At 40.5% G+C, this 19,663-nt stretch overlaps 1 protein-coding gene across 5 annotated transcripts in view; it reads left to right on the top strand.

Annotated features, from left to right (window-relative positions):
* The window catches only part of SRGAP1 (SLIT-ROBO Rho GTPase activating protein 1), a 239,278-nt gene that overhangs the window by 153,034 nt on the left and 66,581 nt on the right, over window positions 1-19,663 (top strand). For 4 of the 5 annotated variants that reach the window (XM_077833502.1, XM_077833492.1, XM_077833482.1 and 1 more), the window contains exons 5-7: window positions 3,130-3,312; window positions 3,793-3,921; window positions 15,430-15,651. In XM_077833502.1, coding sequence (XP_077689628.1) covers window positions 3,130-3,312; window positions 3,793-3,921; window positions 15,430-15,651 — 534 coding nt within the window. The remainder of the gene's footprint in view (window positions 1-3,129; window positions 3,313-3,792; window positions 3,922-15,429; window positions 15,652-19,663) is intronic. The other variant, XM_077833521.1, reaches the window with a different exon arrangement.

Below are 19,663 nucleotides of genomic sequence, written 5' to 3'. Positions count from 1 at the left end.
TCATATCAGTAGCATTTTCATAACTTCTTAAAAAAAATAAACAGGGTTTTGGTTTGGATTTCAATATTCTTCTGCAGCATTTGCATTGTAACATTGCACTTCTGCATGAGAACCAGAAAGTGAAACAGACTACCAAAAAAATTAAACTAATGAGTCTGTTTTCTGAATTTAGAATTTAGAGTCCATTCCACAAGCTTTCAGTAAGCAGAAGACTTGGGTAAGGGAGGTTTTTACCAATCTCTTCTATGATTTGACATCATTTTAGACCCTCTAGTGCAAAGAGAGAGAGAGAACATCCCGCAAAACATGGTAGAAAATTAAGAAAAAGAGCTAACTGTGCAACTTCACATGCAAACTTCATGTTGTCTGTCTGTCTTGTGGGAACAACACCAAAAATGTTTGGGCTCAGTCACCCCTCTAATCCCTTTCATTTTGTGCAAATATCTGCCTGCTGCCTCTGCAATTAAAGTGTTGCTGCTATTACTGGTAAACACCCACTGGCAGAACCTGGGGAGGACTGTGCTTGTGAGCTCTCCAGAGAATTGCCTGAGAATGATGTAATCATAACAATGCATGAAATATGAAGTGCCATCAACAAAACACATTATACACAAGCCAAATGCACAAAGTAAGGGCTGGTCTATACTTTGTGCACCTATTTAACGACACCTGTTAGAAACTGATATAGTTAAAATAGAATAACCTTCCAGTGTGGATGCAGACACATCATATATATGTTAATGTCACTGCTGATATCACTGCATCTGCACTAGGGCTGCACCAATTTAACTGTATTAATTTCTAAACCAACACGGTTCTCTCGTTGCAAACGCTGTGTGTAGACCAGCCCTTGGTATACTGCAAAAACAGAACAGGAGTACTTGTGGCACCTTGGAGACTAACAAATTTATTTGAGCATAAGCTTTCGTGGGCTACAGCCCACTTCATCGGATGCATAGAATGGAACATATAGTAAGAAGATATATATACACATACAGAGAACGTGAAAAGGTGGAAGTTGCCATACCAACTCTAAGAGGCTAATTAATTAAGATGAGCTATTATCAGCAGGAGAAGCTCATCTTAATTAATTAGCCTCTTAGAGTTGGTATGGCAACTTCCACCTTTTCACGTTCTCTGTATGTGTATATATATCTTCTTACTATATGTTCCATTCTATGCATCCGATGAAGTGGGCTGTAGCCCACGAAAGCTTATGCTCAAATAAATTTGTTAGTCTCCAAGGTGCCACAAGTACTCCTGTTCTTTTTGCGGATACAGACTAACAAGGCTGCTACTCTGAAACCTGCAAAAACAGACAAACACAAGTCTCTTCCAATTCTAGTAATTGTATGTTTTACTTATAACACTAGCAGATACGTTTTCAGATGGAAATGTGAATTTGAAATGGACTCTCTGTTCCCCAGGAGACAGAGTCAAGGCCAGGCTTCAGGAGAGGGTGGAGTTGACAAAGATTTGCTTTGGAAGTAGTGTCTATTGAGGTGCTGTGGATTTTGTAATCTTTACGTGTAAGGAGAGGTTGAGATGAAGAAGGAGCTCTCTCCAGGGATATGAAGCTTGAGGGAATGGCACTCCAGTCTGGGCTTATTGGAGTCCTCCGAGAGAGCTAGTTCCTAGCAGTAGTGCCTCCTGTATTCCCTTAGTGCTGCTAGCTGGAATGTCACAGCTTCTGTTTCATGTGTAAACAGTTGGTGGGGAGTGTGAGACACAGTTATATCTCATCAACTAGACTACAGGGGCTCTCTGGAAAATTGCTTCACATCTGAGTGCCTAGTTTGTTTGTAAAACAGCACTACCCAGGCTTAGCCACTTTTGTCAAGCAACTTGAGGTCTGCAGTTGAAAAAGTGCAAAGTGTCATTATGCCCTTTTTTCTGGCAAAAAAACTGAGACAGAAAAACTAGATGACTTTCCTATTTGGCCTGGATGGTGGGGTAGGCCTTGGCCTCCGATCTAAAAGACCATGGTTCTCATTCTGAGGCTGGCATGCTTTTGCTGAAAAAATCTTGTAGGCCTTCTATATAAAAAGTATCTTCTAAAGGCCACAACCCATATTTTTAATTTCCTTTTCATGTCATCTTTAATGGAATCTCGTCACTTGCTGTTCTTTTCAGTGTTTATTTTACAAAACAAAATTATTGAAAAATTATGATCTGTTGTATTTTATCAGTTCTTTTATTTCATATATATATAACATGAATCCCTCTGCATAGATTATTTCTTGCTGTTAGAAGTGATTTTTAGTAAGAATGCCACATGTAATGGGTAAAACATAAAATTCAGTTAAATTTAAGCAATGTACAACTGGGACCCAATAGGCCTGCATTTTGTACCCAGCTTGGCCATTGCTCTGCTGTATCGCTGCTTCCTCTTCCAAACCTTTGTCTGTCTTGTCTATTTAGATTGTAGGGTCTTTGGGGCAGGGAGTATCTCTTACTATGCAAATGTATAGTGCATAGCGCAGCGCAGTGCCGTGCTGTTCTGAATGCATCCTGCCGTAATATAATAATATTATTTTCATATATTAGGTATTTTTGCATAGAAGCTGTAATCCTATGTTTGCAAATGTATTCAAAAATCAACTCATTTTGAAATGCTGTATCAAATTTTCTGTGTTCATTAAGGAAGGAAGTGAACAGTCTGCTGTTTTATTTTCAATATAGATCACATTTTAGTTCTATCAGCAGCTTAAGTGCTAAATAGTTTAGTACTTACATACATTATGCACAATTAGAGTTCTCCAAAAGCTTTTGGTATTTTTTTGCACAAAACTTTAAAAAACATCTGTTCTATATTCACCTGAAATAGCATACAGCAGGCTGCTGAGAATCAGTGCTAAGCCATGTTTCAAAAGCTGTCAAATGAGACTAAGTCACCATTGAGCCTATCCAGCTGGGAGTCCTCCTCAATGTCTGCCAGCCTATGAAAGCTTCTTAGGCCTTGCTGACTATTCAGCTACAGAAGCTGCTTCTATTTCTTTAGCGCATGCCACCTGCTGAGGCTTCATAAGATGGTATTTTTATTCAGGGGCCCTGTGATTTTTTTTTTTTTATGAGAAGCTTTTTTATATCCATTGTCTCTTAACTCTTCTTTGACCGTCTCTTCCACAGGTCATGAAAACATACCATATGTATCATGCAGAGAGCATCAGTGCAGAAAGCAAGTTGAAGGAGGCAGAGAAGCAAGAAGAAAAACAGATTGGGAGATCAGGAGACCCTGTCTTTCATATTCGACTAGAGGAGAGACACCAGAGGAGGAGTTCTGTGAAGAAGATTGAGAAAATGAAGGAAAAAGTAAATAGGATTTCATTAAAAGCTGGTTGTCCTGTTTAATTTGAAATAAATTCAGTGTAGTTCTGAGTTTCCTTTGAAGCTATAGCTTAGATGTATATGTTTCTATAGAATGGTTTTAGAGAGAGATTGTCCAATAAGGAAATATGTGGCATATAATGAGTTTAATATAATCTGTGATAAACTAGCAGTAGCTAGTTAGATATATTAATGTTATAAACTAGTAGTAGCTTACAGAGAACTTGCAATTCAGAGATAGTGAGTGATTTTACTCCCCGTAATTTCCTCATTACATGGCTTGTTCATAAATTACATTTTCTGTTGATGGGGTTTTGAAATTGTGTTTCTGTTAAATGCATAGCAAAAATTGAAGTTTCTTTCTAGTTGATAGTAACAATTCATGCGCACTTATCTATTTTGTTGAATGATAAATTTGAGGTATTCAAACTTTCTCTCTATATTAATACACAATTTCTTTCTCAGCGTCAAGCAAAATACTCTGAAAACAAGCTGAAATCTATTAAAGCCCGAAATGAGTACCTACTAACCCTTGAAGCAACCAACGCTTCTGTTTTCAAGTATTATATTCATGACCTTTCAGATTTAATTGATGTAAGTACTTGATGTTTATACCTATATTCTCTTCAGGAGTAATACGTAGTGTTTTTTTGTCTGCTTTTCATCTTCAAAGAGGATGTGTACAATGTTTAGTTACATTTGTCACTGATCATATAGTATATTGATCGCTATAATATTTCATAGTGGAACCAATGGGTTTTCCTTTTAGTTTTATATTTTACAAAAACAAATGCTGGTGGGAAGCTGGGTTCATGTCCTTAAAATTTAGTGGGCAAATTTTTTTCCCCTAGGTGACTGGAGAAAACATGGCAACAATAGCACTAAACACAGAAATGGTTGGCCATTTCCACATTATGGTGGGAAATGTTTCTGCAACAAGAATGAAGAATTTTAATGCTGCAAGTTAAAAACTTTAAACTGTGGTTTTACTCTCTAAAGTGACCATATAAAAATGGTACCTTACTCAAAAAACCCTGTTCCTTATGTGTACTCAGAATCACTTATGTTAATTTTAATGGCAAAAAATACATTTTTACTGATTTTTAGTCCTGTTAGCATTGCATAGACTATACTGGATCAATTCCACCTTGTACATCATCAACACAAATGTCTGATGAGTTTCAATGAGTTACATCTGTGCAAAGCCATTGAAGGCAGTGGGGTTACACAGGTGTAACTTATCAGAATTTGGCCTGCAGAATCTGTATGCAAGTGATGGAAGAAACCCAGCTTGACTCTGAGCCCAGGATGAGGTTGCAGGCCTGGCATTTTAAAAAAAAAATGTAAACTTATTGTATTAGATACAGAAAACTTTGAGACAGGAAACATCAGATCACCATATTTATAATCACTTTTCAGAGTAGAACTACACTTTAAATGGCATATATATTCACAAATGTCATGCACTGACATCAAGATGTTCTATATTATGGGACAAGCTTGCTTGACTCTGTTTTATAGCATGGGTTTATTGCAGGCCTTGAAAAATTTACATGACACCGACTAGCCAAGGTGCAAAATCCCCACTGCAATTTAATGGACGAGAATAGCTGTGTAGTTTAGTGTTTAATTATAATATTGTAACATTATAACTTCCTTTTAATATAAATATTTTTAATGTAACTTACATAATTTCTCTTGCTTTTGTTATTTTATTTTCCTTCTGCCTTCACAATACCTTTTTTCCTTCTTTCTTCTAAGAAATGGCGTATCTTTTCTTGCTGTTTTCTCAATATCATTTATTTCCTCTTTTCCAGTTTCCTCTTCTCTTCCTCTTTCTTTTACTCTGTTGCATGCTCCCTCTCTTCCCCTTTGTTTTGTCTCCCAGTTCTCCCAAAATCTCTCTCCCTTAGCACCCATATTTGTCTTTTCTGTCATTTCCCCACCCACATCCATGCATCCACTCACCCCAATCCACCTCCTCATACACTGAAAAATTTACCTGACTCCTAATAGTCAGAAGATAAAGCCAGAGGACTAATCTAAAATTAGAGCCTCCTCTGTACAGGGGCAACACTTTAAGTGAGAAATCAAGCTCTCCAAGACTCTTAGACTGCTGTCCCTGGACCCTGTTTGGGGGTTCCATTTTTGTAGCCTCTAGTTAGTAGTTATCTGACAAAGGTACACCCCGTCTATCTGCTGGAAGGAGGAAAGGAGGATTTTTTTCTGTTTTTCCACCACCATCACTACAGAGCCTCCTCTGCAAGGGTTTTGGTGATGTCCCTGCTAATCGTCACCTTGTCTGGCCTCTATTTTTGAGTCATCCTCCCCAGAGAATAGCTCCAGTCCCTGTTTCCAGTTTTGGAAAGAACTTTCTCAAGCTGCAGATTGGAAAATTGACCTGATTCTGTCAATTTCACTGATCTCCACAGAGTTTTCAATAGCAGGAGTGAAAACTGACCAGACCAAACTGTTTTCACTGACCTGGAGGAAAGATACTACCAGAAGCAGAAGCACTGAAGCTGTTTGTCGACAGACTTACAAAGACAACATTGCATTGGCTAACATTTGAGGTTCATGTTTGAAAAGCTATTGGCACAATCATAAAGACTGGATTTTTTAATGTCAGAAAACTTAAAATCAACAGAATTTAGTGGCACTTGCATGGGAAAGATACCTATTCATAATGGATGAGTAGCTTTTCAAGCCATGGGTTAATATATGCAATAACAATTTTAAATAGGCAACATTGTTTTAAATATGACCATTCCTTAAAGAATTTAAATGAAGGATTGGACTTTGCACTCCATTTACACCATTGATTTACAGGACTCAGCTGTAATTATGTGTAGCTGGAAATTGGTTCAGAGCCATGTTCAGCAATGTAATGTTGCTGTCATGTAATGTTTAAATGAAGTGTCTTTCAGACATTCATGTCTAATCAGAATATTGTCTATATAAGAAGTCAGTATAGATTTTTTTTAAGTGTTTACTATTTCACAAAGGAAACAGTGTTTTGTAAATGGAAAAGTTCTCACAAGGCTTTTGGGTTCATAATCACAATATGAAACATGCTTTCTACTGCCCACATGTTGTGGTGAATTTAAGAAATCTCATGCTGTAAAACTATTAATGCAATGTTACAATCCTGACTTAAATTTACAAAAGTGAGGAAATTCAGTGTTGTAGTTGCTTATTCGCTCTCTGTCTTCTCTACCTTGTCATCATCTGCCCTCCCTCCCATGCATCCTTGCACGTACACATTATGAAGTCAGTTCTCCACTGCATCTAAGTGCTGATCATACAGGAGAGATTGGGAATGGGATGGAGCTGGTTACACTGCCTGAGTTGTGCAAAAGGACCAGAGTAATATGGAATCTAGTCCTATGTTGGGGAGTATATATTCAATACATAATACTGAGAAGCAACCCATGCCACTGGATACATATATCTTGCAGTGATGACTTAGCTATGTGCAGGTGTACAATGAACTATTTTGTATACTGATTGTAATAAATTATCTAAATATGCAAATAAATTAACATAGAAGAGGTGTTCTGTCATATTAGCCTATCTTAATGAACGCATGTTATAGGATGTGTTTAAATATTTTGTGTGTGAGTACACATATGTACACATTTCTGCATTTGAAAAGAACTACAAAGTAAATAATTTCTTTTGGGAGTATTGCAACAGAATGAACAGGATTAAATTTTTCAAGTAACAGTTCATAGTGTGTATATTACCCTAAAATGTAATACAACTTGATTTTGGCAAATTCATACGGATGATCCTAAACTGTAACTCTTCAGCTGAACCCTGAACTCAGTTTGAACTCTTCAATTCATTCATTTCATTAACAAAGCTTAGTGCTTCTTCCTTAAAATGCTGCTGTGCAGTTAATAATCTTATTAAGCCTTCATAAGAAAAGCCAGATAAAAATGTACCTTGAGTCTTAATCGTTTTATGGAATAAGTTTTGAGGCCAACCTTGGTAAAATGAGTGGTAGGATAAACATTATTGAATATGTACAATTGTTTCTATTTCCTTTTTATGCAAGCAGAGGAATTTGGATGTCTCTTAAATAGATTATTTCCCTTGTATTGGACCTACTGTAGATCTACTTCATTTGCAGGAGAGAGTGTACTTTTGACTTATATTGTGTGGAAAAACTGGAAGAGAATGTTTTTCAACTAGACTGAGCAAGCTTCATTTGGTTTGTGGGGATGTTTCTTAAAACTAGAGATCTCTGAGCAGCAGTACAGTACATACCCCTGTTAATCTGAGTGCTTGTCCATATGGTGCATATCATTGTTCAGTTATTTGAAAATTGCTATGCCATTCAGATTACAAGGTTTGTCTGTTTGTAATAGGAAGGTATGAGCCCTTTTTCAGACATTTCAAGCACCCACATAATGTAACAGTAAATGCTGAAGAAACAGCAATCAAAACAGAACAGCATCAACAGCAAATCTGCCTGTAGCCCTGGAATATATAAAATATTCACTATTCATTCTTCCTTGGAGGCCTTCTAATTATGTTCTGTAGTAGTGTTTGGGATGAATAGGAGTTTAAAGGATTTCTAATGTTGTGGGTATTGCTTCTGACCAAACCCTTCATGAAGTTGATTTGTCCTCTAAAGATGTCATGTCCTGTGCTTTTGCAGTCATTCATAGATCACATTTGAAATAAGGCTAAATTCTATGCAGCTCACCATCTTTATTTCATAAGTTTCTGTGTTGGGGTTTGCAGACCCCAAACTAAATCAAGGCATGGCATAGAGCAGTCCTCGGCTAGGGAGGCCCCACCCCTCAGCAGCTGCTGGGCATGCTCCAGAGGGATAGTTTATAAGAGCACTAGTAGCCAAGGGGAAAGGGAGGAAGGAGCTACAGGCTCCACCATGATTCCTGGAGTTGTTTGAGAAGTTGCTACAGCATTGTTAAGGCTACTCTGGAAACAGAAAAGCTACTAAAGTTAGATACTTTTAAATTAGCAGGTCCAGATAACTTGCATCCAAGAGCTTTAAAAAAGCTGGCTGAGGAGCTTGCTGGACAGTTAATGTTTCACTGAATCATGGATTACTGGGGAACATCCAGAAGACTGGAAGAAAGCTAATGTGACAATTTTTTAAAAGGGTAAATTGGATGACCCAGGTAATTATAGGCCTGTCAGTCTGACTTTGATCCTGGGCAAGATAATGGAGTACGGCTGATACAGGAGTAGATTAATAAAGAACTAAAGGAGGGTAATGTAATTAATGCAAATAACATGGGTTTATGGAAGTTAGATCCCGTCAAACTAACTTGATATGCCTTTTTGCTGGGGTGCGGGGACGAGAATACAAATTTTGTTGATAAAGGTCATAGTGTTCATGTAATAGTCTTCTGTAAGGCATTTGACTTGGTGCTGCATGATATCTTGATTTAAAAACTAGTATGATGTAAAATTTACATATCACACATTATGTGGATTAACTGGCTAACTGAAAGATCTCAAAATATAACTATAAAACAGAGAATCCTCACCAAGTGGGTCTGTTTCCAGTGTGGTTCAGGGATTGGTTCTTGTGTCTACTTTATTTAATATTTTTATCAATGGACTGGGAAGAAAACATAAAATAATCACTGATAGTTTGCACATGACCCAAAAATTTGGGGAGTGGTAAATAACGAAGAGGACAGGACACTGATTCAGCGTGATCTAGGTCACTTGATAAACTGGGCACAAGCAAACAATATTGGTTTTTAATATAGTAAATGTATACACCTAGGAACAAAGAATGTAGGCCGTACTTACAGGATGGGGGACTCTAGCCTGGGAAGCAGTGACTCTGAAAAAGATTTTTGGATTGTAGTGCATAGTCAGCTGAACTTGAGCTCCCAGAGTGACACTGTGGCCAAAAGAGCAAATGCAATCCTGGGAAGCATAAACAGGGAAATCGCAAGTAGGTGTAGGAAGATTATTTTACCTCTGGGTTTGGTGGGCCACTGTTAGAATATTGTGTCCAGTTCTGGTGCCCACAATTCAAGAAGGATTTTTATAAATTGGAGAGGGTTCATAGAAGAGCCATGAGAACAATTAAGACTCGAAAACCTGTCTGATAGTGATAGACTCAAGGAGCCTAATCTATTTAGTTTAACAAAGAGAAGGTTGGGACTGACTTGATTACAGTCTATAACTACCTACATGGGGAACAAATTTTCAATAATGGGCTCTTCAGACTAGCAGAGAAAGGTATAACAAGATCCAGGGGCTGGAAATTGAAGTGAAACAAATTCAGACTGGAAATAAGGTGTACATTTTTAACAGTGAGAGTAATTAACCACTGGAACAATTTACCAAGTGTCATGGTGGATTCTCCATCACTAACCATTTTTAAATCCAGATTGGATGTTTTTTTAAAAGATCCGCTCTAGGAGCTATTTTGGGGAAGTTCTATGCCTGTATTACACACGAGGTCAGATTAGATGATCACAATAGTCCCTTCTAGCCTTAGAATCTATGAAAACCAGCTTGAACCTGCCGCACCCAAAAGTCTAGGAAAACTAAACACCACCTCTGGGCATTTCCACGAGTCAGTACTTCCCCAATGGCAAGCACTAAGTCTGTGTATATAAAAGAAAACTTTTAATAAAAGGGAGAGGGATCACAGCATTAATTTGGGAAAACATTGCAACAGTGATTCAAAAGTATGCAAATCATAAGTGAACTCCTGCCCCACACTATTTTGGACAGGAGTCCTTTCCTTCAGTTTCCCACCTTCAGGTGTGAAATTCCAGTAGACAAATGTCTGTTTAACATGCCTTTCCCTCAGTTGCACCCCTGTCATAAATATAAAGGGAAGGGTAAACACCTTTAAATCCCTCCTGGCCAGAGGAAAAACCCTTTCACCTGTAAAGGGTTAAGAAGCTAAAATAACCTCGCTGGCACCTGACCAAAATGACCAATGAGGAGACAAGATACTTTCAAAGCTGGAAGGGAGGGAAGCAAAGGTTTGTCTCTGTCTGTGTGTTGCTTTTGCCGGGACCAGAGCAGGAATGCAGGTCAAAACTTCTGTAAAGAGTGAATAAGCAATCTAGTTAAATATGCATTAGATTCTGTTTTGTTTAAATGGCTGATAAAATAAGTTGTGCTGAATGGAATGTATATTCCTGTTTTTGTGTCTTTTTGTAACTTAAGGTTTTGCCTAGAGGGATTCTCTATGTTTTGAATCTGATTACCCTGTAAGGTATTTACCATCCTGATTTTACAGAGGTGATTCTTTTACCTCTTCTTTAATTAAAATTCTTCTTTTAAGAACCTGATTGCTTTTTCATTGTTCTTAAGATCCAAGGGTTTGGGTCTGTGTTCACCTGTGCAGATTGGTGAGGATTTTTATCAAGCCTTCCCCAGGAAAGGGGGTGTAGGGTTTGGGAGGTTTTTGGGGGGAAAGACGTTTCCAAGCGGGCTCTTTCCCTGTTATATATTTGTTAGATGCTTGGTGGTGGCAGCAATAAAGTCCAAGGGCGAAAGGTAAAATAGTTTGTACCTTGGGGAAGTTTTAACCTAAGCTGGTAAAAATAAGCTGAGGGGGTTTTTCATGCAGGTCCCCACATCTGTACCGTAGAGTTCAGAGTGGGGAAGGAATCTTGACAGCCTCACTCACAGCTTATCTGTGGTCAGCAAAGTATCAGAGTCCCGGAGTATATTCAGGTGGGTTTGGGAGATGATTGAGTGAGACCTCTGCTTCAAAAAGAAAAGAAGTACTTGTGGCACCTTCGAGACTAAAAAATTTTTTGAGCATAAGCTTTCGTGAGCTACAGCTCACTTCATAGCTCCTGAAAGCTTATGCTCAAATAAATTGGTTAGTCTCTAAGGTGCCACAAGTCCTCCTTTTCTTTTTGCCTATACAGACTAACACGACTGCTACTCTGAAACCTCTGCTTCAGCTTGCCACTGCTGTTTCTACTGCTGCTGTTGCTCACGGCTGCTGCTTCTCTTTGCTGTGATGTCATGGTCTGAGTTTCCACCATATAACCATATCCTAATGATTTCACTGGGTAGAGAGGAACTCACTGCTGCTGCCTGTTCTGCGTGGTGTTTCACCACAGCCCTGTCCCCACACCAGGACTAAGCCCCCAGGCCAGTTTATTAGTATGATTTCAGTTCTAGAGATCTTTGAGAGGAAACAAGGACGCGCAATTGAATCCATTCAGCTCTGTCTTTAAACACTGGAGGGGAAAGGTCAAATGATATATAAGGCCCTTTAAACAGAGTCTACACTGTGTGCCGACCCGCTCTGACTTTCACTTGGACTTGGCATCACTATCTCCACTTAGCAAGTGAGGTTGAAGGACCTCACCTTCTCAATTAGAGCATACTACGTAAGGTTCTGCTGCCCTTTATACATACAATAAGCATAACAACATTTTATTATACCTGCATCCAAATCTAAAGTGAACTTTAACCCAAAACAGCCAAAATTCATCACTTGGCAAAGCAGGTCTGTCTACTGATCATGTAGGCAAAGTAGTTGTGTCTAAGCAAATGCAGTCTGCTCCTGAAGTCTTTTGCACAGTTCATCAATAGATGCTAGGGGAGAGCTTATTCAGATCATCTGTCCAGCTTCAATGGCTATCCATTAGTTGGCTATGGATCTCTTTAACCACAAGGACTTTCTGCTTTCGCTTATTGATGAGTGAATCTCACAAAGGTTCAGAGGTTGAGTTCAGTTTGGTTAAATGTCAAAATGTTTTGGTTGCTTATTCAAACTTTCCAGATGTCTTGGCTCTGCAGGCTAGAGTCTGAAAATCTTGAGAGAATGTGCTTTTGTGAGAGATTTGACAATTGCACTCGTAGCAGTGACAGCAGTTTGTAAGGTTCTGAAACTTTTAGATAGTTTTGGTTCTAGAAATGGAGGAAGGTTAAAAAATGGTGACTCTTATCATTTCCAAACTGGTTCAGCCATCCCTATTTTTCACCTGTCATTGCAAGTTTACTCTGGTGGTAGATTAAACCTTTCATCCTTTCTTTTCTTAGTAGTCTTTGGGATACTGCCTGACAGAACCTTTCACGGAGTGCAAAAATCTCTGATCCATCCACAACAAATTGGGTTTTGGATTGGGGCATTGTTTGAAAATATATAGGTATATTTTAACCCAGGCCTTTGAGGTACCAAGCTTCATAGAGTTTTTGGTTTTTTTTTGGGGGGGGGGGGGTGTTTTTTGGGGGGGGGGGGGAAGGGGGTTAGAGTGTCTGGATTTTCTTGTTAAACAAAGTAAAGGCAAATTGTCATTCAGTCAAATTTTATTTTTATTCACATATTAATTTTGAAGCACAAATCCAGATTCAAACGTTAAACTCCATGTACAAATCTACTGTGCAGAAGTCTCATTCTCACTTCTCTTGCTGGCAATAAGAGTGCTGTGAAGTGCTGAAGAGAGTGTCCTTCACTTGAGAAACCCTTCAGGTTGATTCAGAAGCAGTACTAAGTTTCAAAGATAGTCCCATGCAGCCTTATTTACCCAAACTAATGATGATTGTGGTTTTTCTTCTTGTGGTTGAAGATGGTTGCTTAGTGAATTGAGGGGTGAATCCTGGCATCCTTGGGACTATCAGATGATGAAGGCTGCAACACCATTTTTTGGCTCTCTGGAGAAGCTACATCAAAATTCCATGTGCTTCTTGTTGTGATTTCCTCTATAAATCAATAAGTTATTTTGTTAATACAAATCTGAAAGTCCCTATTTTCCTAAATTCAGATTCTAACTGTTTGTAGTTTTAAAACAAGTAACTAACTGGCCACTACAGTAAAACTAGCCATTGCCATTTGTATTTCTTTTTCCTCTCAGTTTAGCCTCCCATGAGTTCTTGCTGAAATTAATACTCCTAAAATAAAAACAGCTGGCCTGATCCTCTTTCTTACCATCAATTTTTGTCTGTCTTTTCATGCAAGATAGTGAGTTGAATTAAAAAGCTTATTTAACACAGAACAAGGGGAAAAACAGAGAGAGGTAATTCCTTTACAAATAAATGCTAACACCCTTATTTTTTTAGTGTGGAAACCTTTAAAATATGGATGTGGTTAGATTAAAAAGTTAGGGACTTTGGTTTCAGTAAATGTAACACAAATTTTCCAGTGTGGTGGGGAAAGGCTATCATTGGACATGCACTTGACTAAGATTGAAATCCTTCTTTTGTAGATTTAAAATGGTTCATGTATTGTGTTTTGGGTGGCCATTAATCCATCAGCAGTAAATGACCTGCAGTTACCTCTAAGGCTGAAAGCTGCTGCTCATCACAGCAGTTTTGTGGTCAGTAATGTGAATGAAACAACCCTTTCTCGTCATAGATTTCAGAGCAGAATTTGATCTCTTAGGACTAGTGATTAGAGTCCTAAACATGTAGCAAGGTGTGAAAGATTTGTTTTCATTGAAGGGAATTTTTACACTCAGCTATGGTAAATAGTTTGGAAATTCTTTGTATATATAAGACAGAGGGATCAAAGCATGATATTACTTTCCCTAAGAGAGTATAACAGTTAAGAGGGAGGTGCATATGCACGAATACACAATAGGCTTGCTTCACCCTGCTGGAGTGGGGTGGAATGCAAAGTGCCTTTTTGCACCATTCTACCTATGGGCTCTGCAGAGGGAGGACAGCTTTAAACTTCAGTTGGGCTCCCAGGGTGACTGAAGGTGACTGGGAGATGCACTGAAGTAGCATGTCCCCCAACTGCCCTAGCCATGCACCCTCCCTGACTGGTGCCAACCTCCCTTAAGGCTGTAGTGTCCTTGGGGACACCCTAGTACAGTGGTTCTCAACCTTTTCAGACTACTGTAACCCTTTCAGGAGTCTGATTTGTCTTGTGTACCTCAAGTTTCACCTCACTTAAAAACTACTTGCTTACAAAATCAGACATAACATTACAGAAGTGTCACAGCACACTATTACTGAGAAATTGCTCTTTTCTCATTTTTACCTTATATTTATAAAATAAATCGATTGGAGTATAAATATTTTACTTACATTTCAGTGTGACACTTGAGCCTGTTTTTCACTTGTGAACGTTGTGTGAAGCCCAAGCCCCAGGTAGTGTGGCTGAAGCATGTTACTTAGCTTCGTGGGGTCCAGGCAGTTGCCCTGCTTGCCACCCCCTAATGCGACTCCCCTAAACCCAGACCTCAACCTCCCTCGGGGCTGCAACCCCCAGGTTGAGAAACACTGACCTAGATGAGTTGAATATCCCCTGGAATACCTCAGAGTACCCCCAGGGATACACATACCCCTGGTTGAGAACCACTGCCCTAGCAGATACTGGACATTTTGTTCTGCTGCAAACAGCCTCCTGACAGAGGTTCTGAAAGTGTAAACCAAGGCAGGATCAAGCCTGAAAGCTCTGATTTTCTTTTAAAATAGGTGTTGATGAATAGTATTTGCTTAGTTATAGCTTTAAAATATGAATAAAAGATGGAAAATGCAAATCAATGATGTTTTAAGAGGCATTTTTACTCTTTTTAAAACGTTTTACTAAATACATTTTTACTCTGTTTTAGAGGAGGATTTCATTGTGATTTAAACCAAAAAACATCTCAAAGAGAGGAGAGTGCTTTGGGTGTTAATCCAAGCACTGGACTGACAAATGGGAACTCTAATTTTAATTCTGACTATGCCACTGACTCTACTAGCTTGTCTTGGAGAGGTTATATAAGACAAGATTAAAAAAAAAAAGTCTAAGGTTCATACACAGAAATGATATAGAAACGTGTCCATTAGCGTGTACAAACTCCCATTTTTCTGTGCAACTGTGGCAATTGCACGTGTATATCCAGAAACATGAATTCGCTTCTGTGTACAGACCTCTGGTCTCCCTTTTGAAATTGTCCTTTAATCTCTCTGCTTTCATTTTTCCATCCATCAGATGGGAATAATAGCTACTTATCACCTTGACATGGCTGTTGTGAGGTTTAATTAGTTAGTTTGTAAAGCACTTTGCAGATGAAAAAAACAAAACATTGATACTATTAGTTCTTAATTGTTGTTACACAGTTTTTTATGTTATGGCTATTGCAAAATGTCTCTGCTTTTTAAATTTGTTTTCTTCTCTCTTTGTTGTGTTATTAGTGTTCCGATCTTGGATACCATGCAAGTCTGAACAGAGCCCTAAGAACATATCTCTCTGCAGAGTATAACCTTGAAACATCTAGACATGAGGGCCTAGATATAATTGAGAATGCTGTTGACAGCCTGGAGCCACGAAGTGACAAGCAGAGATTCATGGAGATGTACCCCACTGCCTTTTGTCCGCCAATGAAATTTGAGTTCCAGTCTCATATGGGTGATGAGGTCAGTAGTTAGTGACTTCTTAGAGACAAGTAGGGTAAATCCAAACCAATAATTTCTGTTTCTGCACAAAGGAAAACTTCCCTGGTGTGAATTCTGAATTATTTTCTGCAGGATGTGGCTTTCATCCACTTCTACAAAGAATCTAGTTAAAGTGAAATGTAAGCCAGTATTATTTATGCAGACACAAATGGATCAGCAAACAAAACCTTTGGCAGATCTGGAAACATGCTATTCAGAGTTGCTCAAAATAATTCTGATGCAAGAGCAATCCTTTTTGTTGTGTTTTGTATTACACTATAATGACATTGGCTCAGATTCTCTTCGTTTCCAAGATGTGCCCAGCACAGAAACAGAGGCAATGATGGCTTTATATCACGAACCACCCAGCGGGGCTTCCCAGTGCAACTTAGAGGGGCCTCAGAGCTGTTCTGCACTGCACTTGGAGCATATCATCTGGAGATTGCCAGAATGCAAGCGGTCTCCAACCATGCCCCTATTTTCCACTACATTAGGGACTGGTGGGAGCATAGAATGCTACAGTATCTGGGGATTTCCCTTCCGCAAGGGAAATCTTGGATGTGCACTGCTTTGTGGCCCTGTAGCAGCCAAAAGCCATATTGCAGAGGAACATCAATTCCTATCTATTTTCATAGAATATTGTGACTATTTCCTCATCTTAGGGTATGTCTATACTATGAAATTAGGTAGATTTTATAGAAGTCAATTTTTAGAAGTCTATTTTTTACAGTCGATTGTGTATGTCCCCACTAAGCGCATTAAGTCAGCGGAATGTGTCTTCAATACCGTGGCTAGCATCAACTTACAGAGCAGTGCACTGTGAGTAGCTATCCCACAGTTCCCCGCAGTCTCCGCTGCCCATTGGAATTCTGGGTTAAGCTCCCAATGCCTGATGGGGCAAAAACATTGTCGAGTTTGGTTTTGGATACATGCCGTCAGTCCCCCCTCCCTCCATGAAAGCAATGGCAGACAATCATTTTGTGCCTTTCTTCCTGGGTTATCCGTGCAGACGCCATACCATGGCAAGCATGGAGCCCGCTCAGCTCACTGCTGCTGTTGTGAGCATTGTAAACACCTTGCGCATTATCCTGGAGTATGTGCAGAACTGGGCTAAGAAACACCAGCATGAGGACGATTGTGATGAGGGCATGGACATAGATGTTCCTGAAAACACAGGATGTGGCAATTGGGACATCATGGCTGCAGTGGGGCAGGTTGATACAGTGGAACGCCGATTCTGGGTCCAGCAAACAAGCACAGACTGGTGGGACCTCATAGTGTTGCAGGTATGGGATGATTCACAGTGGCTGCGAAATTTTCGCATGCATAAGGCCATTTTCCTTGAACTTTGTGAGTTGCTTTTCCCCGCCCTGAAGCACAGGAATACCAAGATGAGAGCTACCCTGACGGTTGAGAAGCGAGTGGCGATAGCCCTGTGGAAGCTTGCAACGCCTGACTGCACCGGTCAGTTGGGAATCAATTTGGAGTAGGCAAGTCTACTGTGGGGACTGCTGTGATCCAAGTAGCCAATGCAGTCACTGATGTTCTGCTGTCAAGGGTGACTCTGGGAAATGTGCAGGTCAGACTGGATGGCTTTGCTTCAATGGGGTTCCCAACTGTGGTGGGGCGATAGACAGAACACATATCCCTATCTTGGCTCCGGACCACCTTGCCAACCAGTACGTAAACCGCAAGGGATACTTCTCAATGGTGCTGCAAGCACTGGTGGATCACAAGGGACATTTCACCGACATCAACATGGGATGGCCGGGAAAGGTGCATGACGCTTGCATCTTTAGGAACTCCAGGCTGTTCAAGCAGTTGCAAGAAGGGACTTACTTCCCAGACCAAAAAATTACCATTGGGGCTGTAAAAATGCCAATAGTTATCCTTGGGGACCCAGCCTACCCGTTGCTCCCAGGGCTCATGAAGCCGTACACAAGCATCCTGGACAGTAGTAAGGAGCAATTCAACTATAGGCTGACCAAGTGCAGAATGGTGGTAGAATGTGCCTTTGGACGTTTAAAAGCTTGCTGGTGCTGTTTGCTGACTAGGTGAGACCTTAGAGCAACCAACATTCCCATTGTTATTGCTGCTTGCTGTGTGCTCCATAATATCTGTGAGAGTAAGGGGGAGACGTTTATGGCGGGGTGGGAGGTTGAGGCAAATTGCCTGGCGGCCGATTTTGAGCAGCCAGACACTAGGGTGATTAGAAGAGCGCAGATAGGCATGCTGCACATCAGAGAGGCTTTGAAAACCAATTTCATGACTGGCCAGGCTACGGTGTGACAGTTATGTGTATTTCTCCTTGCTGCAAACCCCCCTTCGATCACAGCTGGCAAAGGAAATAAAGTAACTATCGTCTTGAAACTATGCATTCGTTCTTTATTAATTTTTTTTTAAAAAGTGAGATAACTGACAAAGTAGCCCGGGTGGGGTGGGGTGTAGGAGGAAGGAAGGACAAGGCCACATTGCTTATTGTAGTCACACTACAAATTAAAACTGTTTGAATGACAATCTTCTGTTGCCTGGGCCATCCTCTGGAGTGGAGTGGCTAGGTGCCCGGAGCCTCCCTCCGTGTTCTTTGGCGTCTGGGTGAGGAGGATATGGAACTTGGGGAGGAGGGCAGGCGGTTATACAGTGGATGCAGTGTGGGTCTGTGCTCTTGTTGGCTCCAACAGACGCTTCATCATGTCCGTTTTTTCCCCCACTAGCCTCAGCATTGCCTCCTGCCTCTGCTCTTCGTGCTCACTTAATGCTTTCCTGGCCTCTGCCACTGAATGCCTCCATGTATTAAGCTGTGCCCTATCAGTGCAGGAGGACTGCATGAGCTCAGAAAACATGTCATTGCGAGTGTGTTTTTTTCACCGTCTAATCTGCGATAACCTCAGGGACAGAGAAGATGGGGAGCATAGAAACATTTGCGCCTGGGAGGAGATAAAAAGGGAGAGTAAATTTTAAGATGACACGTTTCTGAGAACAAAAGTAAGACTCTTTCACAGTGAATGAAGTAATTCACAACAGACAGCACATGTGCTTTAGGTACAAGTTCGCATTTTGCCTTTTATATTGAGCACCTGCCGGTATGGTGATACATTACAAATGGCTGGGCAACAGTATTCGGTTTCCAAGCAGCCATGGTAAGCCTTTTGATATGCAGGGTTGGCTTCTTCTGCCTTCGTAACATGTGGGAATGGTTTCAAACTGCAGCGCCATCCTTTCCCATAGCAAGCAATGCCTGTTGGGTTTCACATTTAAAAGGAGGGGCTACGGTTTTTGGGTGGATGTACAGCACACACCTCCCCCCACCCTGCCGTATGGCTATTCTCTGGGATGATCCCTTCACCCCTCCCCCTGCCGCGTGGCTGTTCTCCAGGGTGATCCCTTTTAGCCAAGTACAAGCAACCCAGCATGAACGGGTTCCTTTTACTGTTCCCTTACAAAAATTCCCCTATTTCAACCAGGTGACCATGAATGATATCACTCTCCTGAGGCTAACACAGAAATATAAAGACCTAATGTTGCTTGAATGCGACCAAAACCCAGGACCATTCGCTGCCATGCTTTGTGCTGCAGTGATTCCAGACTACTTGCTGCTGGCTTGGCGTGGTAAAGTGTCCTACCATGGAAGACGAAATAAGGCAGCCCTCCCCAGAAACCTTCTGCAAAGGCTTTCAGAGTATCTCCAGGAGAGCTTCATGGAGATGTCCCTGGAGGATTCCCGCTCCATCCCCAGACACATTAACAGATTTTTCCAGTAGCTGTACTGGCCACGAATGCATCCCAATTCTTCAGGGCAAATCAAACATTAAACACTATTGCTTTTAAACCCTGTACTGTAGTTACAAATGTGCACTCACCAGAGCTGCCTTCTCCGGCTTCAGGGTCGGGAATCCTGCCTTGGGAGGGTATTGGCTCCAGAGTGATGAAAACGTCCTGGCTGCCTGGGAGAACAGATTCACCGCTTGCCTCCTGTGCATTCTCCTTCTCCTCT

The sequence above is a fragment of the Eretmochelys imbricata genome, chromosome 1 (assembly GCF_965152235.1).
Source record: "Eretmochelys imbricata isolate rEreImb1 chromosome 1, rEreImb1.hap1, whole genome shotgun sequence".
NCBI lineage: Eukaryota > Metazoa > Chordata > Testudines > Cheloniidae > Eretmochelys > Eretmochelys imbricata.
The sequence above is the reverse complement of the archived record's forward strand: the minus strand, read 5'-3'. Positions and strand labels throughout refer to the sequence as shown.